This window comes from Cololabis saira, chromosome 3 (genome assembly GCF_033807715.1).
Source record: "Cololabis saira isolate AMF1-May2022 chromosome 3, fColSai1.1, whole genome shotgun sequence".
In the NCBI taxonomy this organism is placed as follows: domain Eukaryota; kingdom Metazoa; phylum Chordata; class Actinopteri; order Beloniformes; family Belonidae; genus Cololabis; species Cololabis saira.
Window position 1 is genome coordinate 48,271,143 of NC_084589.1, and position 25,565 is coordinate 48,296,707.

The following is a 25,565-nucleotide window of genomic DNA, read 5'->3' on the forward strand; positions in this document are numbered from 1 at the left end:
ACACTCCATTACAGGGTCCAGAATTAATATTTGGGCACCAAATGGCTACTGAATGTTCAAAACACTGCTTAACAGTTATGTGGAAAATTCATTTACTATATTCAGGGTTCTATCTTTCTTAAACATCAAATTAGATTTGAAATGATGTTAGAATGAAAATGTATAATAGAAATAACAATTAGGTTTATGTCAAGAAGATTCATAAGACACAGTTTATTTATATTTACAGGAGACCTCTACTGTCAGCTCAGGGCGAAGCACAGTGCAGTAAGGTAGATTGTGGAAATGGAAAGTTGCTACGTGACTCATTTTAACACAGAATAGAGTAAGACTGTCAGAGTATTTTGACCAACACATCCCCCTCTCTGCTTTTATTGAACACAACGCTCCCTGACATGTTGAGCAAGGCAGCACAGACATTTACTATCTTATCAATGGAAACCACATCCCTTTCCTTCACCTCATCCCACAGGGTCTTGACGAAGCAGCGAGGGAGTGGCCCATCCAGGATGGGGAATCTCCGCTTCAGCACACCTATCACCCGTTCTGTAAAATAAAACAAAGAGGTTTTAGAGTCTTTTTCAGCATGGAAGTTCACACTGGTATTTTACATGTTTTGTGCTATTTTATATCTGCTAAGGGGCAGGACTCATAGTTGTTTAACAGGTCTGGCTGCACTGCTGCGCTGCTGCGCTGCTGCCCTGCTGCGCTGCTGCGCTGCTCTCCACTGGTTCAGAAGGTTCTCAATACCTAATCCTTATTAATCTTTGAGTTGTGTTGTTGGATATTAATGTATGAGTTTCAATGAAATTGTAAACCGATTTTAAGTGCCATCAGATGGAATAGATTGCCAGTCTGTGGAAAATAAATGTACTTGCCAACATGAATCCAAATTTTTGATTTAATTCTGGATTCTTCATCGTCTTTGCCTGTGAGCTGCTTCTTGCCACGAGTGAAGGCTGGGGTTATGAGACTGACACCTAGCACGGAAAAGTCATCCTTCAGGGTAAAGCCCCGATCAGCCAAAATCTGAAACAAGTAATACATTAGATGTACATATATTGCTTTTAATTTGTGGTGAAACACTAATTTACAGCACTTGTCCATAATGACTACAAAAATACAACAAAAGCTGATTGTGATGTAGGCTACAATTACATTACTGTATAAATTGTTTACATTATTGTTCTGTTAAGGTACAGGAGTACCTTAACTTATCTCATCTTAGATTATGTATGCACTAGCAAACATGTAGGGTGCAGGTACTGAATGACCTGGTCCCCAGGATGGTGGTAGCAGGTGAAATGAAGCCTGATTCCTTTGTTATCTTAACATGTGATGGCCTGCCCCCCCAGGCATGGGACAAGAAGGTGATGCTTCCTGCAGGACGACACGCAATTAGATATTTCACCGTAGTCCACTTCTTTTTTTTTTTTTTTTTTTTTTTTTAATATTTTTATCCCGGTTTTTTTTTCCCATTTTTACCACCCCGTGCTCCTACCTACTGACAGTCCTGTGCATTGCCATCCTCTACCAACCCCGGGAGGGCCCTGCACTGAGCTCAGGTCTCCTCCATAACCTGAGGAGTGAGCAGGCCGCATCTTTTCACCAGACAGGGTGGGGCTTCTCCGGCCGAACGTAGCACGTGGAAGGATCACGTTATTCCGGCCAGATCCTCCCCACCCCATCTGGCGCCCCGGTTGGCCAGAGGGGGCATGTATAGCCCAGGACTGTGTGCATGTTTTTGTGAGGGTAGCTCACACTAGCTACCCAGGGGAACACGGGGAGAACATACAAACTCCACACAGAAAGATCCTTTCGCCAACCCCACCCAGGGTGTGGGCACTGAAGTCATGGGGGAACTAACACGCACTTCAGCGCCCACAGCGTCCCCCGGCGGGAATCGAACCCAGGACCTTCTTGCTGTGAGACGGCTGCACTACCAGCTACGCCACCGTGCCCCCCGTAGTCCACTTCTTATAGTTGGAGTATGATTTAGCTCTGTGGGGGTAAACAAAAACAAAGATAACTGTTAGCAAAACATGTTTCCTACACATTTTCCAATTAAAAATGCCTTACTTTTTCTGGAACTAGAATTATTTTGGAGACTGGTGTTCAAAATGATTAAGATTGTTAATAATCAGTTTCATTTGTTATACTTTTCAAGACCTGTGCAGGAACCCTATTAAGAGCCACCTGGCTAAGTAGTCATTATTTACACATTTTTGTAACCTTTACCTAGCTCTAAGGCCCTTTGGATTTTCAATTCTAGTTTATAAGCAATCAATAATTGCTGTGAGGCAGGAAAGTTGTCCATCATCACTGGTGGTCTCTCTGATGCATCTCTGTCAGGCCAGTGGATGAGGAAGATGATTTTTGCATACATAAGATCTAACTAAGTGACAATTTTGACGAGTGACATTAGCTAATGTTATCATCATAATTGAACGTACCTGTGATGAAGTGTTTCCCACACACGTACACATATGGACTAGCCGGGTCCCACGGATTGCCATTTTCATTCACTCTTCGTATCGCCTGAAGCCATAAATCTCTCCTCTTTTTGTTTCACTCTCTTGAAGGGAGCAGAGAAAATCTTAAGTTTGGCTCTTTTAAGTTGTTCTACGAACAATAGAGAACGCAGCAACTCTTCGGCATTAACGTGGAGTCTGCTTTGTTTTCACCGGAAAGGGGGCGTGGCCTTTTTAGTGACGTATGGTTACTGTCTTCTATACCCAATGACCTCAAAATTACCAAAGTAGTCCCTGTTTACAAATCTGGAGACCATAGTGTATTTAGTAACTACCGGCCCATTTCTGTTCTCCCATGTTTCTCAAAGATCCTGGAGAAATTGGTCTATAACAGAATGATGAAACATTTGCAGGACTGTAATATACTGTATAAACACCAATATGGATTTAGGAAAAATCCTTTTACGGAAATGGCTTTACTTCAATTGGTTGGTAAAATTCACACTGCAATCAATAAAAATGAATACGGTTTGGGAATCTTTCTTGATTTATCCAAAGGTTTTTTTTTTTATATTCTTCTTCAAAAATTATTACACTATGAATTTGCTCTTAAAAAATCTACACGGAGCCACTGTGATCTGCATCTTTTCTACAGAATAAAGGATTAAGTGTAAAGTGTGAAATATCAGTCTGGTCCAGAGTGTGAATGGGGCATGAAAGGCAGCACCAAGTAAACAGAACAACAAGTTAGTTCGGGATGTTTCCGAATCCCACATCAGCAGCTGCTTGAGCTGGGGAGTTTCCCATTGAGTTGGTTTGCTTCATCACCACGGCTTTTCACTGGAAACAAAGGGATCTTGTAGGAGTCATACTCATGTGTTCATTCATTCAACTTTCCAGGGTTACGTACCGACTCTGTGGAGTCTGATTTCAGGTTTCCAGGCGAGGTCCAACAGTCTGCGCTGACGGTCGAGCTCTTCTTCATACTCCAAGATGCTTTTTTCAAACACTGACAATATTTCTACAGCAGCTGCTGTTAGTCGCTGACCGATAAACTCTCTCAGATGATTCACCTTAGACATTGTTGAAGAGGAAAAAGAAAGGAAACAACAGAACCGTCCTCTCCTTCTTCTTCTCTAGGTTTAATGGCGGATCACAACCAACGTTATTAGGTTCTACCGCCACCTGCTGTACCGGAGTGTGTAACATCAGGATCATTATTACACCAGGTTACAGTCTAACTTAAAGGGGGGGAAAAGGAAATACCTAAATAAAATAAGATAACCACATTTAAATCTTATTATCTATCCCTGCATCTTTAAGAAAGACAAGGATTTCCTTATAACAATCCCTCATCACCTCACTCCTCCCTAATAACCTACTAAACTCCATTCCCGTCCCAGCTCGTACATCCTGTCTCTTAAAGCGTTCCTTTCTACCTCATACTTGCCACATTTAAGAATCACATGCTCTACATTCTCTGTGACATCACACTCATCACATTTATCACACACGGACTTTGACATTAAATACAGAGTTGATTTTAAACTAGTATGACCTAATCTTAATCTAGAAATGATGACTTCCTCTCTCCTACACTTTCCTTTGAAAACCTTCACGTTAATTGACTTCTGTATGTTATAAAAATGTCTCTCTTTTACACCGTTGTCCCACACCTTCTGCCATGAATCCCTCACTGCCTTTCTAATTCATGATTTTGCTTCACCTTTACCAAAAGGAATTTCCATAATTACCTCACTACTCAATTTCAATGCTCTTTTAGCAATATTGTCTGCTTTCTCATTGCCATCAACACCCATGTGGGCAGGAACCCAACAAAACTGCACAGTAATTCCAGTTCTGCATAACCTCCACAACACCATTAATATTTCCAACACTAGATCTTCTCTTGTTGTTTTATTTGAAGTCAAACTTTGAAGGGCTGCAGTGGAGTCTGAACAAATGACATAGTTCCTTCTCGCAGTTACAGTAAGTATTTCATTTACCAACGAAAGTAATTAGAACAAAATGCATACAACATTCTTTTCATCACTGGTTTACTACGACTTCTGTCATTTAGCAAACGCTTTTATCCAAAGTGATTTACATCTGAGAAAACAACACAAGCAAGAAGGTTTAGAAAGAGTTTTATTTTTTCCGACACAATGAGAGCTGACGCAATTTATATGATAAACTTCTGATTGTTAATATCAAAATATAAAATACAAATATTTTTTAATTCATGTGTTCTTTATTATTTGTTATAAAACATTTATGTTGTTAAGAAACTTTTATTGCAATGGGCTTCAAAATAATACACATGGTAAGTCTTTGAGACGTTAAAACATTTAAATATCAAACTGATCAAACTATCAAACTGATTTTGGTGTGAAATATATAGATATACAAGACACATTTAAAGCTGCAGTTTCCAACATTTAACCACTAGAGGGAATAAAGATCCCAAACTAACCCCCAAACTCAGAATGACGGTTCATTCCTGCATGAATCACCCACAGGTTTTCTGCAGGGGTTTGAAGCCTCTTTTTCCTCGTATTGTGGCAGGTTGGAATTATATAAAGCAAGAAGTTTAATGCGTAATTAGGGGCGTGGCCTTTTGATTGGCTTTAATTTGTCCAACCTGTAAATAAATACTTTTTCTAAGATCTTAGAAAATGTTGGGAGTAAAGAATCAGGCCTGTAATTAGTGAATTGGTGTCTGTCTCCAGTTCTGTACAGTGGGATGACTTTTGCAGTTTTCATTTTTTTTTTTGAAAAATGTCCCAGTTCTGAGTGACTGATTACAGCTGTATGTCAGTTAACAATCCATCAATAACCTTTTTGACTATTGTCATATCACCACAGTCAGTTGAAACCTTGTTTTTACATTTACTTACAATGGCCGGGTTTCCCAGATCAGTTAAGTAGTTCTTAACAGCGAAAGACTTATTTCAAACCTTCTTAAGGAGCCTGTGAAAGAAAATCGCGTTTCCCAGAGTTGCTCTTAGCTTAAGTATCTCTTTCATTAAGAAGGAAATGAAAGATGCTGCTGACCCAGTCTTTACAACCATCTTAGTGAACAAAGACTCACAGATCCAGCCGCGTCAGGCAAAACAATATTACACCAAGCAATGAGATATTAAAACAATGCACCCCGCACAAATTTTTATCTATTTTATACTTTAGATTTATATTGTTTAGCATTTATTGGTGACAGCAAAGGGGGGGAAAAAAGAAAAATAAGGAATAACAAGTGTGTTCCTGTATATGCTTTATGCATTACGCACAAATAAAACGATCATCATGAATATCATTTATTTGATAATTTGGCTGCTATACAGCATGTTCTCGCTGCAAATCAACCGCGTCGCCGTGCGCGAAGCAGAACTGTTTATATGAACGCATTCGTGCGTCAGCACTTCAGTCCCCTGGACATGTTGTCGGACCGGGCTGTCCAGGCAGCCGTCACACCGATCCTCCTGCGTGCCCGAGCCTGAGCGCACCTACACCTATGTGATGACAGGGAAGCAGCAGCTGATCAACGGGATCCTTTGATGAATCGTTCATTACAGTCTCAAATATAATCAATGGTGTCGGTTTATATTAAAGAATCTTTTTGCCCAGAAGAAAAAAGAGCGAAGACAACGACCCATAACTATTTTCTTCTATTGAAAAAACCCACCTGCACCGCGGGGTTTAGGATAAAAAGACGCTGCAGCGCGAGTCGGGATGCAGCAGCAGAAGAGCAGTGGAATACGTGCGAGGCGGTGCTGATCTCCGCAATTAGAAGCCCTCTATAATTGTAAAAAGAATTTCACTTATCACGGGTTCTTTTTGGAACATAACCCCTGCGAAAAACCAGGGATTGCTGTAATTCCACGTTGCGATTTGCGAAACTCGCCTTCTCTTGGCTCATGTTTTTGAACGCACACACACGCCCACCCCGTTTACTCCCGGTCTCTGCGTGTGGGGAAAAAAAGCCTCATTGTATTCAGAAATAACGGAGTAACGCACCGTTTGGATGAAAAAGGGTCATTGAATTATATTTATCATCTTAATTTTTCATTATAACGCACAGGCAGCAGGGAATTAGTGCGTTAGGTAGCAGTGCTGCGTGTGAAAATGCGCTGATAGTGATCGGTGATCGATTTGCCTGGCATCGATTGATTTGGTTTCAGAACCGGACAGCTCCTCCAAAGAGCTTCTGAAAGAGCGAAACTAAAGAACGGTGTTAAGAAGTCATCTGGGAAACACCCGTATCTTAGGGTTCTCTCTTAGTTCAAACCTTCTTTGAACCTCTCTTAAATCCTTAAGAGAGGTTGGATCTGGGAAACCCGGCCAATATCTATGATTTCTCTCTCCTCCACAGCTGTGAGAAACATTGAATCTGGATTTCTACTTATTAATGTTTCCTTCCATCCATCAGCTGATCCAGGATCACACATTTTTCTGCCAGCTTTGGTCCAACACTCACAAAATACCTGTTAAAATTATTAACCACCTCATTCATGTCATTAATGACTTCATCGTTATTGGTTAAATATTGTGGATAATTAGTCTGTCTTGAACTTTTATGTTTTATCTTTTATGTTATTTTTAGTCCTTATTCATGAAGGAATTCATGTCCCTCTCCATGAAGGCATGTCCTCCCTCCATTATTATAATTATTATTTTTTTTTTTAAATATTTTTATCCCGGTTTTTTCCCATTTTTACCACCCCGTGCTCCTACCTAAGTGACAGTCCTGGGCATTGCCATCCTCTACCAACCCCGGGAGGGCCCTGCACTGAGCTCTTCAGCTTTTCACCAGACAGGGTGGGGTTTCTCCGGCCAGACGTAGCGCGTGGAAGGATCACGTTATTCCGGCTGGATCCTCCCCACCCCATCTGGCGCCCCGGTTGGCCAGAGGGGGCATGTGCAGCCCAGGACTGTGTGCATGTTTTTGTGAGGGAACACGGGGAGAACATGCAAACTCCACACAGAAAGATCCTTTCGCCAACCCCACCCATGGTGTGGGTGCTGAAGTCATGGGGGAACTAACACGCACTTCAGCGCCCACAGCGTCCCCGGCGGGAATCGAACCCAGGACCTTCTTGCTGTGAGACGGCTGCACTACCAGCTGCGCCACCGTGCCCTTATTATTATAATTATTATTACAAAAGTGCATCTCCACTCGTTGAGTTTGCACTTTGAAAGAGATGGAAAATGGACTGGTACCAAAAGTCAGGCTTGTTGCACAAGGTTTGGAGGAAGTGCAAGTTTCTGCTACAGAAGGAATCTCCAACCTGTGCTTCAGTCTCTGAGGCTCCTTGTGGCAGGAAGTTATTAAAAACAATGGACACTGCATTTGATGGACATAAAATCTGCCTTCTTTCATGGACTAGAAATGTGGAGAGACATTTTCATTAAAGCTTCTCCAGAGACCAACAGAGCAGATCATCTTTTTTTAACCCACATCAACTCCATGGTTCCTGACACAGTGGATTCCTATCAGTTTTCCTACCGTGCCAACAGATCAGTGGATGAAGCGATGGCTTCGGCTTCACTTCACCTTCCAACACCTGAGGGGTATTCCAGGAAGCAGGTTCAACAAAGTCCGAGTTTAAACCTGAACTCCGAGTTGACTTAACCTGAGAAAGGAAACTCTGAGTTTTCGGTTCCAGAACAGCGGATATGAGTTAGTTCAATCAACTCTGAGTTTGTTAAGCTCGAGTTAAAAAGCCATCATCAGTAGAGCCCTGATACAAGGATTCACCATGGCAACCGGCGACAACAAAAGATCCACATACGCTTTCTTTTTTTTTTAACTTTATTTAACATTTCAATTTACAAAATCCCTTTGAGGAAACATTAGTTTGCATCTGAAGATCCACATACTTCACACCACTGGAGCTAGAAGTGTTAATACATGCGTATGGCGAGTATGAGAGCAGATTTCGAAAAAAAAAAACAGCAGCTGTAGAAGCAAAAGAGAGAATTGGCGTGGGAGAAAGTTGCTGCAGTCAATGTGTAAGTTTGAATGCAGTATTCATTTAACATTTAAGCACACTGTCTTATAATATTACAGATGAAAACAGTGGTGGAATGGTATTGAATGAAATGTTATTGTCATTTAGATCAGGGGCAGCCGCCACACCTCGGCTTCAGGGGAAAATGTAAATGTTTTTTTTTATACATTTATGAAATTACTCTGTGTCTATTTGTATTGATTTATTCTATTACTTAATACATATAAAATAACTACAAATGCATATCAGAACAACATGATGGATTTCACTAGGTATTATCTTTCCCAACGCTTTTTCTACTCTCTAACTCTGCCGCTTGCTGTCCGTGGTGCAGAAAACAAATGTGTATTGTGTAAAGGCCCATGGGCTGAATTGACGCCACTGAGGGCGGAGACGGAGAGAAACTCAGGCTTTATTGAAGTAAACCTGCTACCGAGCAGGTTAGGTTCAGAGGCTCAGTTGCCGTAGTAACTGACTCAGAGTTTGAGTTAAATCGCTTTCTGGAACTGAAAACTCCGGATTTCCCTCATCTCAGGCTTAACAAACTCAGATATTTTCACTAAACCCGCTTCCTGGAATACCCCTCTGCTCTCCAACCTGCAGATCTGCAGCTTCAAGACGGATCTCAACATCAGCTTTAGAATAAATCATGTCAGACGAGTTGTAAATCTAGAACAACTTGATTTTATACATGTGATTCAATAATAGGTTATTTCATATTATTTAAATATGAAAAACGTACACAAATATGTTGTAACTTTAGCTTATATAGTTACAATAAAACAGCATGGATCATTTGAATTACATTGTTTTTACTTAGTTTGTCCCATGAATTATCACGATAATCTGATGTACGTGCAGCTCAGATTTAAAATGCTTAAAGCCTTTTACAGTTTTCAGCCAACTATGTATAACATCACAATATATCGCAAAATTTGAATACTGCAATATTGTATTGTATCGTGACTCAAGTATCGTGATGTGTATCCCACATCACACTCATTTCCTCATTCACCTTTAAACCAAATGTTCTTGTTTTCTAAATCAATAAAAACATTTTAAAAGGGAAATAAAAGCAAATCGTATCTGACTGCACTGACTTCTGAAATCTTCAAGGTTTTTTGTTTAATGCTGCAGACATTAAAGTTTATAAAATGGTGACAGATGGTTGGCTGTTCTGTTTCTGACGTGTTGATGGTTGCGTTTCTTCTTTTGGCCTCGTTTCTCTGAAGATTCTTCATGGTTTTCAGATGAACGTTGTAAAAACTGAACATGTAAATATATCAAACTTGGACTAACCTCTGAACGGAGTAGATGGAGAGAGTTTAACAACATGGAGCTGCAGATTAACTTTACAAAGAGAATGTGAGTGAAGAAGAAACAGAAGGGAAAAAGGACGCGTGAGAGAGGCTTTGTAGATGAACGAAATAAACTGTCACGTTTAAAGAAAAATCAGCACATACTAACAGCTCTTTATTTGCACCGTGGAGACGGTAAGTTACCAACAGCAACAAATAATACAATTTTAAGAAGGAACAGAGATTCAAACAAACTCAATGCAGAACTTAAAAAAAAAAAAAGTACACAATCACATCGTTCCCTCTGCGTCAAGTTGACGGAGAAGCATAAATCCGGGTTGAACCTGCAACCCTTGTGGGGAGGGGATTAGGCTCATCAGCCACAGGAGGTGGTGGTTGGACTTCTGCGGGTTCTTCTTCTGTGGGTCAGACAGGAGTGGACAGCTGCCCCCGGAGGACGACAACATGAGCTTCATTTGTCACGAGTCACCAGACTTCTCCTCCGGGTGATTTTTCATGTGACTCAGCAAATCAATTCTGCAGCCAAAACCTTTGTTGCATGTTACTGGACTATCAAATTATGCTACCCCTGAAATATTGATTTAAAATTGATAATATGGGATGTTGAGTATTTGATCCTTCAAAATTCACTACCCATGACAATAATTGCATTACTTTTTGTGAACATTATACGATAAAGAGGAAAAATAAAACAATTCTATCGCTTTATTTGATATTCATTCAGTCATTCTCGTTTATTTAACCAGGCAGGTCATTAATAACACATTCTTATTTACAATAACGGCCTGGCAAGAGACAAGGACCACTTGGGGGGAAAGGAAGTGGTTTAGGGAGTAAAACAGTAAGATTGTTGCTCTGCAAAAGGTAGAAAACCATTAAGGAACTTTAGGATAGGATAGCAAAACTCGACAGATAGACGCTATCGGTTTATGCCGTGGTAGCATTTTTCGACGAAGGAGCAGAAATCGACAGAAAAGCGGCTCGGTCTGCGCTTTGCGCCCAGAGCGGACGCTTCCCCACCGAGCTCGGCGGCGCGAGACGGCACCTGCCGCGGTGTTTGCGCCCCAATTGAACATTTAGACCAGACGATTTTTTTTTGTTTTTTCAGATCTGGGCACCTGCGCCGTCTCTGCGCCGAGTCTGCGCTCAACCCGGCGGCGTGCGTCCTGTTGCGCGCCGCCGACCTCGGCGGCAGACCCTGCGCTCTTGCGCAGAGGCAGCAAATATATGATGAAGCATTCCAACAGCACGTGACCCCTGCAGGGACAACAACGCCGTGCCCCAGTCCTACCTCCTGCAGGGCTTTGAACTAGGACCCAACACCTTTGTGTTAGCTTCAAACTTCCTACCCCCAAGTAGAAGATGAGACCTTAGAAGTTGGTTCAAACAGACTCAGAACACTAGAGCACCCCATGGGGTAATTTAGAAGTCTGTGACAGTCATGCCAAATGTCTGATAATGACATTTGGCCACATATCACATCTGACTGTAAATTACTTTTGTCTCTCACTCGACTTGTTTATTCCCGTCTTTGTTGATTGAACTTTTGTATAAAAACCCTGTGGCCAAATCAATCTGGGTCAGCATTTCAACCAGACCCCTGGTCTGTGTCGACGTGCTCACCGTCGGCTGAATAAAACTAATAAACCACAAAGCGGACTTCTGAAATGGTTTGGTAAATTCCTCAACATATACAATAAATGGGAAAGGCGGCAGCGGCTACTGCTGTGCGCCCTCTGCGTGAAAACCGCTTTAGCCAATCAGTGATTGTTGACATGGGGGCTCGCCTGCTCGGCCATCTCCGTGGGTGCTCGGCCATCTCCGTGGGTGCTCGGCCATCTCCGTTGGCGCTCTGGCCCCGAAGCACCCACGGTTCTGGCGCCTATGGATCCGGGGCTTTTGGAAAAACATTCGGGGCTTGAGCCCAAGTAGCCACCCCCTAGATCCGCCTCTGAATCCTGCCTCAATCCTGCCTCAGGCTCCTTTAAAATATGCCTACATAGAAATGAATGGGATTGTGAATGGGCGATTGGTTTTGCTTTGATCTGTTTTTTTTTTTGATCATTTTGTTTTGATCATTAAAAAGACTTTAGTAAAACTACAAAAAGTAATGACATATGTATCTATTTCAAGACATGAAAATAATAATAATAACCGTTTTGAAGCCGTCCACACGCTTTACTGTACAACGCGATGTAGACGGGCAATGTATTTCCAAGTGTATGTGACCAAATGAGTGCTGCTCATACCCTTTTAAACAATCATCTGGTAATCAAAATCCCCATGCAGGTAATGGTAACTTTAGGGAGAGACAGAGGCTTCTGTGTGTACAATTATATCACATTTATTGATCACAATTAAAAGAAACAAGCCATCCAACAGATAAAATGGGTACTTTAGATACGGGACCGAGGGACACAATAACACCTCCTACTACATCACTGCAAACGTAAATAAAGATAAATAAAAGCACTGCTCAAAGGCACAAATGAGCACACCAATACTATTAAAAATACTATAAAAAACGTCACACTGTAGAAGTGGGGAAGGGGGGGGGGGCCCGGTCACCATGTACGAAGTACACCAAAATAAAATAACACTTCCTACAAAAATAGTTGAGGCACGAGAGTAGCAACGCTTCAAATAAAAACTGTATAAAAATAAAACTGTATAAAAATAAAATTGAGGAAAGGAGCAATGGCTGCCTGCTGACCGCTGTGTCACCAGTCCAGCCTGCAATATACACAGACCAATTAGACACTGGATACTTATACTGTCCATCATCATATACTGGCCAGTTTAACACTCTACCTCTTGGGCCTACAGCATTTACTTGCCCAGCAAGTAAGGGTAAGGCTCAGGATCCTCACAGGAATTCAGGTCCAGTCTAACACAGTAAGAAAACAAAATGATATTAATTCTTAAATTAACAATATAATGAAGAATCAGACTGAAAGTGGTTGCATGCCAATGCATGAGTCATACCTTGTTTATGTTGCTAAGATGTGTGTGTGTGGAATCTGTCCCCAACAGCACCATTCACAGTCTTGGTACTTTAGACACACAGGTGCTGCACTCACACCCACACACGCACGCACTGATCCCAACGGAGCAAACGAGAACAAACGATACTTCCGCTCTTCTCACGAGAGTTTATGCAGGCTCAGATTACCGCTCTGCATAAATCTAGGTAGGTGGCTCCCAGGTCCTAGTGTCCCACCCGTCACATACACCCCCACTTTAAAAGGTTGCCGTCCCGGTAACATAACTTGCCTTAGCTATAGGGGATCCCAGGGCCTGAATGTCACTTGCTGAGAGTGCACTGAGGGGCCTGGGGTCGGTTGGGCCACGGGCAGGGGTAGGTTGAATGGGTTTGAGTGTTGGCCGGCCGTGGTTCTGTGTGAGCGCCTTACAACTGGCTCTGGCTCCAGTGACTGCTGTACAGTCTCTGGCCTTTCAGCTGGTTGCAGGCTATACCCTGAGAGTTCAGAGAGTTCTTGAACGGACTCTGCATCAGTGTCTGATGGTGGGGGGTCTGTGTTTGGCTCCCCTCCTGTCATCGGGATCATCTCCATCTGCTGCTTTTGGAGGGGGGGATTTGGGGGAGTCACCCAAACTGGGAAGAAACTGTCGTCCTCTTCTACATCACTTTCTAGGAGGGAGATGTTGTCACGTGGGTTGGGTAGGGGAGGCACTGCCAATGGTTCCGACACCACAGCTCCTCGTTCTTTGATAGGCCTTATTTGCGAGCGGTGAACATTCTTCTGCTGCACTGGATTGTTGCGGGACTGGATCTTGTATACTGTGCCCACCTTGTCCAGGCATTCCACTACTTGGTAGACCGTTGATTCCCACACGTCTTGGATCTTCCTTCGCCCTGGTCCGTGGTTCTTCCTATAGACTAGGGTTCCAACTGGGAGGATGGATGTGGTTGTCGGTGGTTGACGCCGCTCCCTGGCTTCAGCCGCGTCGCCCAGCTGTTTTCTAGCAGCCACATACACAGAGGCCAGGTGATCTTGGTGTTCTTTAACCCAATCCTCTGGTGTGGTGGAAGCTAGCTCCTCATCGGCTCGTCCCAACAATAAGTCAACGGGCAGCTGGGGTTTCTGCCCAAACATCAGTTCGTATGGTGAGTGGCCAGTAGACTGGTGAACTGTAGTGTTGTAGGCAAACAGTAGTTGGGGGAGCATTTGAGGCCACTTTCGCTTCTTGTCCTCTGGGAGGGAGCGTAACAGGTCATGGAGTGTTCGGTTAAACCTCTCACACTGCCCATTTCCTTCTGGATGGTACGGGGTCGTCCTAGTTTTTGCGATGCCATACAGCTGGCAGAGGCGTTTCAGTAGTTCCCCTTCAAAGCTGCGGCCCTGGTCAGAATGGACCCTTTTAGGAACCCCGTAGGTATAGAACCATCTCTCTGTCAAAATTTTGACTACTGTGTGGGCCTTTTGATTAGACGTTGGGTATGCTTGAGTGAACTTAGAAAAGACATCTGTTACGACCAGTATATGTTCCCTCCCATCACTGGCTCTCTCCAAAGTAGTAAAGTCGATGGCTAACACTTCTAATGGTTTGGAGGCCATTAAGTGTCCCATAAAAGTTCTGACTGATGGTCGTACTGCTTTGGAAATGACACAACGTTCACACTCTTTGCACCACTGGTCGATGTCTGAACGCATGTTAGGCCAGTAGCATCTCTCCCGGACAAGGGCTGTTGTCCTCTCTGCTCCCTGGTGACCATGATTGTCATGTAGGCTGGTCAGTACCTCAGTTTGTAGTGCTTTTGGTAGTAGCAACTGGTGCACTATCTGCCGTCCTGGGGGCATCTGTACTTCCCGATACAGCACACCGTCTTTCTCCCTGATTCTCTTCCACTGCCTGGCAAGCTCCAAGACCTGGTCTGACTCCCTTGACCGCTCTCCTTTGTTCGGGGGGCGCTGTCTCCTCCAGTAGTTAAGGAATGGTTTGATGACTAGGTCGGTGGCTTGCAGGGCCTGCAGGTCCACCTTCTCCCGCACTGGAGCTGCATCCATGGCCATGGCATGGACAGCGAGCTGTGGTTGTCCTACTGGGCACTGAATGAAGCTATTGGATACTTGTGGTGGGACAGCAAAGCCAGGTGCAATGGCTGGGAGGGATTGAGGCCTTGGGGTGTTTGGTTGTCGGGACAGGGCATCTGCGTTGCGGTTGGCTGTGCCGGGGCGGTACTTAATGTCAAAGTTGAAACTGGCCAACTGGGATGCCCACCGCTGTTCTACAGCTGCCAATTTAGCCGTCTGGAGATAGCTCAAGGGGTTATTATCTGTGTATACAGTAAAGGTCGACCCCAGGAGGTATTCTCGGAACTTCTCCGTCACTGCCCACTTCAAAGCTAAAAATTCCAATTTCATGGAGCTGTAATTGGACATGTTTCTCTCTGTTGGCTTTAGTCCCCGACTGGCAAAGGCAATTGGCCTTCGTACCCCATCTTGTTCTTGTGACAATACCGCGCCAAGGCCCTGGTAACTGGCATCAGTCTCCAAGATGAAGGGCTTCTTAAAATCAGCGTATCCGAGGACAGGGGCAGTGACCAGCTTGTTCTTTAGTGTCTGGAATGCCTGTTCGCAGTGTTCATTCCAATGTCCTTCCAACTTGGCACTGACCTTTGACCGTGGCTTCTTTGGGCCTCCCTCCAACTCACCAACCACTCTGTGCAGTGGGGAAGCATGCCTGGCGAATCCCTCCACGTACCGCCTATAGTACGAGCAGAACCCCAGGAACGAGCGAAGTTCAGTCACTGTTGATGGGCGTTTCCACTCTACTACTGCCTTGGTCTTCTCCGGGTCGGTGGCCACCCCGTCAGCGGAAATGACGTGGCCCAGGTATTTCACCTCCCTCTGAAAGAAGTGGCATTTGGACATCTTCAGTTTCAGGTTGTGCTGCTGAAGTCGATTCAAGACCATCTCCAACCGCTGCAGGTGTTGGCTGAAGGTTGTGGAGAAAATGACGACATCATCCAAGTACAGTAGGAGTGACTGGAAGCTCTGGTCACCAAAGATGCGCTCCATCAGGCGTTGGAAGGTGCCTGGTGCGTTGCAAAGTCCAAATGGCATTCTGTTGAATTCGAAAAGGCCAAACGGGGTACAGAAGGCCGTCTTTTCTTTGTCTTTCTCTGCCATCGGTACTTGGTTGTAGCCGCTTGCCAGGTCAAGGGTCGAGAACCATTTGGCACCTGTAAGGGCATCCAGTGACTCCTCGATGCGTGGTAGGGGGTAAGCGTCCTTTCTGGTCTTGGCGTTGAGTAGTCTGTAATCGACACACAGCCGTATATCCCCACACTTCTTCTGGACCACCACGATGGGGGAGGAGTAGGGGCTGCAGCTCGCTCTCACGATACCCCGCTGCAGAAGGTCTTGTATATGGGCCTTGACCAGAGAGAACTGGGAAGGGGGAAGGCGACGGTACCGTTGGCGTACGGGAGCCTCGTCTATCAGCGGGATGTCATGGTGGATCAGGTTGGTACAGCCAAGCTCCCCCTCCTCCACGCTGAATGCACCTCGATACTTCATCAACAGGGTCTTTGCTGCTTCTACGTCCTCCGGACACAGGTCAGGCCATTTCAAATCGTTCAGACCAGGGAGGGGCAAAGGTGGGGAGGACTGTGCCACCGTGGACTGAATGAATACGACCTGCCGGTCAAGATCTCCAAACTGCTCCTCCACATGCACAGAGTGTGAGTGCAGGTCGGCCAGGTGTAACGTCCCCAGCAAAGTTTTTGGCTTCAGCCATTGGTCCTCCTCTCCCACATTCACAACCGGGATGTTGACAGTCCCCCGGGAGACAGCAAGGAGGGCACTGGAAATCAGTAAGTTCACAGGAAGGTGGCCTTTCCCATAGGGCAGGGGCTCCAGCATGACACTATCCAAGGCCGGACCAGGGCCTTGGTTACATGTAGCCTGGATGAACCGTAGGGAACCTGCTGGTATGCAGATTGCTGGTCCTGGTAGTGCCACCGCTTCCCCCACACAGCCCGTCTGTAGAAGGCGCTCCATCTGTTGGCACTCTGATAACGCTCGTGCCCAGTCCTTTCCAGCTTGTTGCACTGAGGGAAAAGAGAAGAGGTCGTTACCATGTTCCCTAAATAGTACAGAATAGCAGCCACTGATTATATTCATTCCAAGCAGGCCAGGTACAGCAGTTTTTCGCTGCATGGAACCTGGGTCACGGGGATCTTTTACAACCAGGATGCCCATCCGTGGGAGGACCATGCCCAGGACTTCAACATCAAGTTCCACATACCCCAAGTATGGGATGTCCAATCCATTGGCTGCTGTCAAGTGAAGCCAGTTACAAGATTTCAGCTGTTCGTTCGTTTGGGGCTTCAGGTGTTCTTCAAAGAAGGTCTGTGTTACAGTAGTGACCATTGACCCTGTGTCTAGCAAGGACGGCACCATAACCCCCCCTATGTTGACCTTAACCACCGGGCAATGTCCAATTAACTTAGATTCTAAACTGGCCTGTTTGGAACCCAAAAATCCCCCTCCTGTTGCCGGGTTCCCATCAACAGAGGGCGCTAGTTTTCCTGATGCTCTACTGCATTCACCTGTACCCCCACCCTTGGACCCTGGCCCCTTTGCCCCACCCCACCTGGGAGCCCACCAATGTCCACCCGACAAAACCTTGCAATATGGCCTGTTCTATTGCATCGCATGCATATTGGTTTACCATCTGGTTGGAATTTGTATGGCTTTGGCCTATTGCCACTGGAGATGTCCTGGGGATTCACATAGTTGTGCGCAGAGGGGGGGCGAGAGGAAGAGGGGCCTAGGTGTTCAAGAATGGCATCGAGTTGCACCTGCTGTCGGCGTAAACACTCTTTTAACTCCCACAACTCATCACTGGGTTTAACAGAAATGGCATTAGTATCAACATCACAATTATCCACTCCCGAGGCCTGAGCATCACAAGAATAAGCCCGAGCTCTTTGAGTACCGCTAGGGGGCCCTCGTTTTTCCCATCTGATGGCTACATTACGTACTTGACTAAATGACTGGTTAGGGTGCTGCTGAACCAGGTGAGCCAATTCACGCTGTAATTTAGCATCACGTACATTTTCAATGAAAGTGTCACGAATCACCAATTCTGGGTGTGAAACTCCACGTGGATCTTTGCCTTTAAGCAGCTCCATCAAATGTAGCAAAGCATGAGAAAATTCACGGATAGATTCATTATCCTGTTGTCTGCGTTGAAAGAACTGCCTTTGTAGTGTCACATAGGTCTGATCACAACCAAAGTTATCCAATAAAATATTAAAAATAGACTCAGGATTTGCTCTGTCTGCAGGAGAACCAAATTTAATTTCCCTCTTAGCTTCCCCATCTAAGAGATCACTGAGAAAGGCTGCCTGTTCAGCTGGAGATGTATGTCTTACTGACAGGGACTTTCGCGCCTCCTCCACCCAATCCTCCACAGTTAAACCATCCTGAGCCATAACGCCTGAAAAGCGTGGACATTTCCTCTCTCTCGGTGCATAAATATACACCCGCTCTGGTACTGAGTTCTCGCCAACACTGTCAGCCGCTACCTGGCTAGATGGCCCAGGGGTCTCTGCATTAAAAGCAACATTACCCCTGTCTCGCAGCCTGTTATTTTCTGCCTGTAGCTGCTCAACAAGCTCGGTCAGTGCCCTGATTTGTTCATCAGATTCAGACATTTTTCCAGCTTTCAACACAGCACCAAACTATGAAGAACCTAGGGCAGCGATAAACACCACCAACAGAAATGTCCAGGATGTATGCTCCCAGGTGATACTGCCACTAGGAGGCGATGAGGTCCTCTTGATCTCCTGGACAACCACTGCTCCTTTCCTCCAACCTTAACACGTTGCTGTACAAAACTCTGTGCCTCCAATTCATAAACACAAAAAGCCTCTGTATCCTGCCAACAACGCCAAATGTGACCAAATGAGTGCTGCTCATACCCTTTTAAACAATCATCTGGTAATCAAAATCCCCATGCAGGTAATGGTAACTTTAGGGAGAGACAGAGGCTTCTGTGTGTACAATTATATCACATTTATTGATCACAATTAAAAGAAACAAGCCATCCAACAGATAAAATGGGTACTTTAGATACGGGACCGAGGGACACAATAACACCTCCTACTACATCACTGCAAACGTAAATAAAGATAAATAAAAGCACTGCTCAAAGGCACAAATGAGCACACCAATACTATTAAAAATACTATAAAAAACGTCACACTGTAGAAGTGGGGAAGGGGGGGGGGGCCCGGTCACCATGTACGAAGTACACCAAAATAAAATAACACTTCCTACAAAAATAGTTGAGGCACGAGAGTAGCAACGCTTCAAATAAAAACTGTATAAAAATAAAACTGTATAAAAATAAAATTGAGGAAAGGAGCAATGGCTGCCTGCTGACCGCTGTGTCACCAGTCCAGCCTGCAATATACACAGACCAATTAGACACTGGATACTTATACTGTCCATCATCATATACTGGCCAGTTTAACACTCTACCTCTTGGGCCTACAGCATTTACTTGCCCAGCAAGTAAGGGTAAGGCTCAGGATCCTCACAGGAATTCAGGTCCAGTCTAACACAGTAAGAAAACAAAATGATATTAATTCTTAAATTAACAATATAATGAAGAATCAGACTGAAAGTGGTTGCATGCCAATGCATGAGTCATACCTTGTTTATGTTGCTAAGATGTGTGTGTGTGGAATCTGTCCCCAACAGCACCATTCACAGTCTTGGTACTTTAGACACACAGGTGCTGCACTCACACCCACACACGCACGCACTGATCCCAACGGAGCAAACGAGAACAAACGATACTTCCGCTCTTCTCACGAGAGTTTATGCAGGCTCAGATTACCGCTCTGCATAAATCTAGGTAGGTGGCTCCCAGGTCCTAGTGTCCCACCCGTCACATGTAGATAGCGCGACTGCGCCTCTCCGAAGCGTAGATGGCGTGACAGCAGTGACATACGCTGGAGAACAAACATATAATACAGCTGGTAAAAACCCGATCGTCTGTTTCTGAGTTTTTACTTCCTCTTTTAGAGGTGAATGTTAGGATAAGAAAAGAGATTTCCTGTCGGACCACAGTGTCCCCGCCCTGAACCCTCAGCGCAACACAAGCTTCACAAAAGCAGAAACGTGAGTTTCCTGAGGAGGAGGAGGACAGGCGTCTGAAGTTTAACAAGTAAAACACTGAAGTAACATCAAGTTTATAAATGTCGCTTTTGCTGTTATAAATGAAATATCGTTCACTGTTGTGTTTATGTGAAGAGTAAAAGTGGAAACGGCGTTCGTTTATCAAAACTAACGTTCAACACGGTAAAGCATGAATTATGGTTCTGCGTTAAACCAACGCAGAGCTCTACGCCGTAGGGTGCGCGTCGCCGCGTAACTTACGGTGTAGAGCTCTGCGTGGGTGTAACGCAGAAACATAAATCAGCCTTAATTTAGCCATCATGGAGAACTTTAATCTTTTATAATATTTTTAATTAACCTGATCGGACTAAATACGTTTTCTAAATGTCTAATATTGTAGAATAATGCTGGAAGTTCAGGCTTCAGTTATTCTAAATAAACAGACTAATGTAAAACTTTGATTAGTAATATTAAACGAACAAAGAAAATTAAATGTAGAAATCTTTGTTTAAATTAGTTAAATACAGAAGATGAATATTAGTTTAAAGAGTTTACTCAGGAAGAAAAACCTAAAACTGACCAGTTCATGTTCTGTCTGTTTTGATGAATAAATCTTTATCCTGTTATGAGACAGAAATTTTCCGATTTTAATGAGTCTTCAAAATAAAGGTATATTTTGGTAATTTGGTTAAATATGATGTTTTTCTGCGTTGTACTATGACTTATTCTAAAGGAACCCATCTAAGTATAAAACCCCACACTTTCAGTTGACGATGAATGTAATAAATGCAGAATAATAACAGATTTAGACAAAACGGTGACTCCTTCAAAATAAAAGTAAATCCAGTCTTTTTTAGCGTTACAAGGTTTTCCAGATTGAGTGTTTGTGACCCACTGAACTTCATCTGAACACTAAAGCAATGGAGAGAATCAAAATGAACCGTAAACATGTTTATGTTTCTTTATTAATCAATAATAATCCTAATTTTTAATGAATTAATTCATCAACAATAACATTTAGACGAGTTTAAGCATCTTACAAATTCAATACAATTTAATTTTATTCATAAAGCGTATATATTACAGTAGAAGTTGTCTCTAGGTGGTTTTCAGAGACCAGAACATTACCCTCCATCAATTATTACACATAGTAACAACAGCTCCTGATGGCAGAATACCGTCCTGCAGATCTACATGTGGATCTTCTAGAAACTACAGATCAATAATGAAGAACTTCAGAGGGAAGACTTTCCATCAGGATGTGGTTAACTTACAGAACAGAACTCATACTGACATCCAGCGGGAGAACATTTAAGTCTTTCTGTCCATATTTTTTTTTTTTTTTTTAGATTTTTTTTTTCTTTATTTAAATCTTGAAATACAATGAAAAATTAAGATTGAAGGCAACATACAAATACAGAGATTCCAGCACCAAATTGAAAATAAATGAAAAAAAGAATATATATAAAGGACAAGACAGTTGAATGTAAATTAAAAAGTTAATTAAAAATAAAAACAGCATAATGTGTGAGAGTAGGTTTCATGTTAACAAATTCAGTTATTTACAGATGCCGATGGTATTTTGTGCCTTTGTATTTTTAGATGAGCAGATCTTCTTCATAGATTGTTCAAGTTCTTTTTTGAGTATAAAGAGTTGAATTTGAATGAATTTGCACTTATCTATGTGAAACTTTGCTAAAAGAAAGACAGATTCATAAAAAAGAAAGCATACTTATCTTTGTGATTAAAAATTATGAAAACCAAAAATAACATTCTTATAATAAAGATGAAAATCAGAAAAGACAGAATCAGCAATAATATACTTGTGGAACTCCCTCCAGAATTTATAAGTGAATTCACACGACCAGAATAAGTGAGAATATGTTTCAGGCTGCATTTGGCAAAAAGAACAATTAACATCTATATCATTCTTAAATTTTGATAAATATTGTTTTGCAGGGTAGAATTTGTGTATCAATTTAAAAGAGATCTCTTTGACTTTATTTGTTAGAAAAGATATTTGTGGTAACTTTTGTCCACTCAATATCTGTCACGAAATTGACCCAATAAAATGTGGCTGGTTGGATGGAAGTTAAACCAGCATGGCTCTTACTTTGGCATTCGGAAGCTTACCAGTCTGTCAGTCCAGATCTGATCAGATCTGATACTCACAACCTCGTGTCTTCAAGATCCAGGTGTCTGCTCCGGGAGTCTCCTGTGTTTCCATGGAGACGCCCTCTGACCCTGACCTCTTCCTCATCTTCATCATCAGCACAGCAGCAGGATGACAGCAACTATCAGGACGACGGGAGCAGAGATGACGTGGACACTGAATGAATGGGAAGACTCCACCCTCCAGCTCACATCCGGCCTGTTGTCGGAACTCAGGGGAGACGCTACACAGGTGTACTTGTGCTTCCTCTGCAGCTCCTTTTCAACCATCACCAGCGTCTTCCTCAGCTGGTAGAGACCGTTGCCGTTGGGCAGCACCGAGCCAACGGTCATTTCCTCCTCGTCCACGGGTTCACCGTCCCGCAGCAGCGCCAGGTTGATGTGGCGAGGGTAGAAGTCTGTGGCCAGACAGGTGATCTGGGCCCCGCCCCCCCGCGGCTGTGATAGGAGGTGTAGTCGAGGTTGAACATGACGCATCAGCAGGTTCTTCTCGCTTACCAGCAGGCGTCGCAGAGTCCCGACGCAGAACGGCTCGTATTCGTCTGAGAAATTCTTCTGCTCGTCGTCCTGCTCCTTGGGATTCAACTTGAAATCCCAACCGTCACCACCGCTGTACTGGAATTTGTTCATGTTATACTCCACCCTGTCAGCATCAACACCATTTGCACTATCCCTGAACGTGACGAAATTATGCTGATCATCTTCCTGGACCTCACAAACGAACATCCTCTGGTGAACGTAGACGCCTGGAGAGGTCAGTTGCTTCTGAATTCTGGTTATCTCCAACCTGTTCTTCATATCCTCCATATTGTTCTTCAGCCCATCCAAGGCGAACTGTATCACTTCAAGCTTCTCCCCTTTCTCACCTCCAGCACCGACCTTCTTCACCTCTTTGGTCTCTGAGTCATAGTACCCCACCTGGATGTCGTCCAGCATCAGGACCCCAGAGAACTGTGGGAACTGGGTTGGTTTTGAGAGGTAGGTGAGCAACACCGACAGCGAGTGCCTGGAGCCTAAAAAAATGCACAGAATTATGGGTAAGACCAGGGGTGAAAGTAAGCTGGATCGGTCCGGTACGGGAATCTGGAAAGAAATAGAGACCCGGATCCCACAGGAAGGCGTTTTGAGCAGAGTGGGAGGAGAGAGAAGAGTGGAGAGGACAGATGATCCAGCTGTTATTCCCAGTTTACCAGGGCCGGACTGGGCCCCCAAATCAGGCCGGGAGACATACATCAGTCAGGCCACTCACTCAATGCGCGTGCACATTTTTAAAATGAATTAATTCCCATTTTTACCATCCTGTGGATGTATTTTCATACCAGTATTGAGGACTCTATTTCTTTCTCCTGTAGACCTGTACTGCCTTTTGTCGAGCATATGGGCTAGAGTGTATGTGCATATTCTATTACCTTTGTATTTTTGTTCAGACCAACAAACTACTTTGTGTTTAAATTAGTAATACACAGTCTCTTTACATTTCCATTGCCATGGGAAAATAAATAATTAGTTAATTACTTTCTTACTTTCATGAATATTGGTCAGTGATCAATATAGTATTCTCTATTTCCAAACTTAGTGTAATAATGATCAAATGAAACAGAACAGAATAATATCAAATTCATTTTTATATCTGGCCTGGCTCTCATGCTCCCATTTCCAAAACCACTCCAGTAATCAGTGTGACAGTTACCAGCCAGAAAGGAGAAAGCAGTGTGTGTTTTACTTTAAACTTACTTTTTGATTGCACTTGTATGACTTGTTCAGAAGATGACGACTGGCTGGCAGTGGGGCCCGGGCCACTGGGGGGGGCGGAGGGCCTGCCGAACATTTCTGTTAATTTTAGACATTTTGAGGCTTCCTCCTCGAGTGCCTTTTTTTTTTTGTCCCTCTCCCGTTCCGCGCCACCTTTCCTCTTATTTTTCCGATCCATAACGTCACATTAACAGTTATATTTAATTACATTCGCCTGATCGCCTCTTCTCTCTTGACTGTCTCTCATTTTGACCAATCCGCTGCACTGCAGCAGAGGTAGGGGGTGTGCCCCAACCAGGCCAGCTGAGAGCGAGAGCCATGCAGTCCTGGGTAGAGTATCATGTTACGGTGCTCACTCACTGAGTCTCTGTAGCGCATAGAAACGCTGCCTGCCCTGAATGCCTGGCCTGCGCTGGATTTTTTTTAGAAACACTGCACCTGAATGTCTGGCCTATGCTGGATTTTTTTTTTTTTTTTTTTAAGAAACGCTGCGCCTGGATGCCCATTGCCTGGCCTGCGCTGGATTTTTTTTTTTTTTTTTTTTTTTTTTTTTTAATTTTTTTTTTTTTTTTTTTTTTTTTTGCAGGCAGGCAGGCAGGCCACTAGGTGGCGGGCCACCGGGAAATGTCCCGGTTTTCCCGATGGTCAGTCCGGGCCTGCAGTTTACTGATGCTCACAACACGAGCAGAAACTAATCAAATGTTAACTAGAAGACAAACGTATCCCTTTATCTAACGCTGACAGTTTGCCCCTTCAGATGAGCAAACTACATTACAGAGCGGCGTAACGTTAAGGCTGAAATATGGTTCTGCGTCAAAACGACACCGTGCCTACGGCGTGTGGTTTGGGTCGACGCAGACCACACGCCGTCACTGACGTGCACCTCCCGAAAATGGATGTAACCAGAGAGAAGATATTTCTGACAAAAAAGCAAACTTTGTGTAAATATCTCTAAAAAAAACTTTCCTAAAGAGGAACAGGACCATGAGCAGTCACGAGTTCTGAAAGTTATTTCAGCTGGAGATACAGAAACGTGCGTCTGTGTCAGTCATTGATGCAGAGAGCCACATGAGTGAAAATGACAAATTAAAATAAAGTGTAAATGTTTCACTTGAAGACAATCAATGCATATATAAACTAAAAATGTTTAAAATAATACAAGAACTTTATCCTAGAGTAAATAAAGAAACACAGCTGTTTCCAGCAGTATTTGTTACCTGAACTCATCACCAGGTGGAGGAGCAGAAACCCCGACATCAGATGGAGAACAAACATATTTATAATACTGCTGGTAAAAACCCGACCGTCTGTTTCTGAGTTTTTACTTTCTCTTTTAGAAAGATCACATAAAAAAAGAGATTTCCTGTCGGACCACAGTGTCCCCGCCCTGAAGCCTCAGCGCAGCACAAGCTTCACCAAAGCAGAAATGAGTTTCCTGAGGAGGGGGACAGGCGTCTGAAAGTTTAACAAGTAAAACACTGAAGTAACATCAAGTTTATAAATGTCGCTTTTGCTGTTATAAATGAAATATCGTTCACTGTTGTGTTTATGTGAAGAGTAAAAGTGGAAACGGCGTTCGTTTATCAAAACTAACGTTCAACACGGTAAAGCCTGATTTATGGTTCTAAATCAGCCTTAATTTAGCCATCATGGAGAACTTTAATCTTTTATAATATTTTTAAT

At 43.7% G+C, this 25,565-nt stretch overlaps 2 protein-coding genes across 2 annotated transcripts; both read right to left on the reverse strand.

The window, feature by feature from the left end:
* Positions 1-17,347: 17,347 nt before the first annotated feature.
* On the reverse strand, positions 17,348-19,689 carry LOC133440727 (uncharacterized). Its single transcript, XM_061718046.1, has 3 exons — positions 19,491-19,689; positions 19,317-19,392; positions 17,348-19,238 (listed from the first exon to the last, which is right to left on the reverse strand). Exon 3 carries the CDS (start codon positions 18,485-18,487, stop codon positions 17,348-17,350), a length of 1,140 nt encoding a protein of 379 aa, XP_061574030.1. The 5' UTR covers positions 18,488-19,238; positions 19,317-19,392; positions 19,491-19,689.
* Positions 19,690-22,226: 2,537 nt separating this feature from the next.
* On the reverse strand, positions 22,227-25,359 carry LOC133440728 (major histocompatibility complex class I-related gene protein-like). The gene is made up of 2 exons (XM_061718047.1): positions 25,100-25,359; positions 22,227-23,143 (listed from the first exon to the last, which is right to left on the reverse strand). The coding sequence occupies exons 1-2, from the start codon at positions 25,155-25,157 to the stop codon at positions 22,227-22,229; spliced, it is 975 nt and encodes a 324-aa protein (XP_061574031.1). The 5' UTR covers positions 25,158-25,359.
* Between the last annotated feature and the right edge of the window lie 206 nt (positions 25,360-25,565).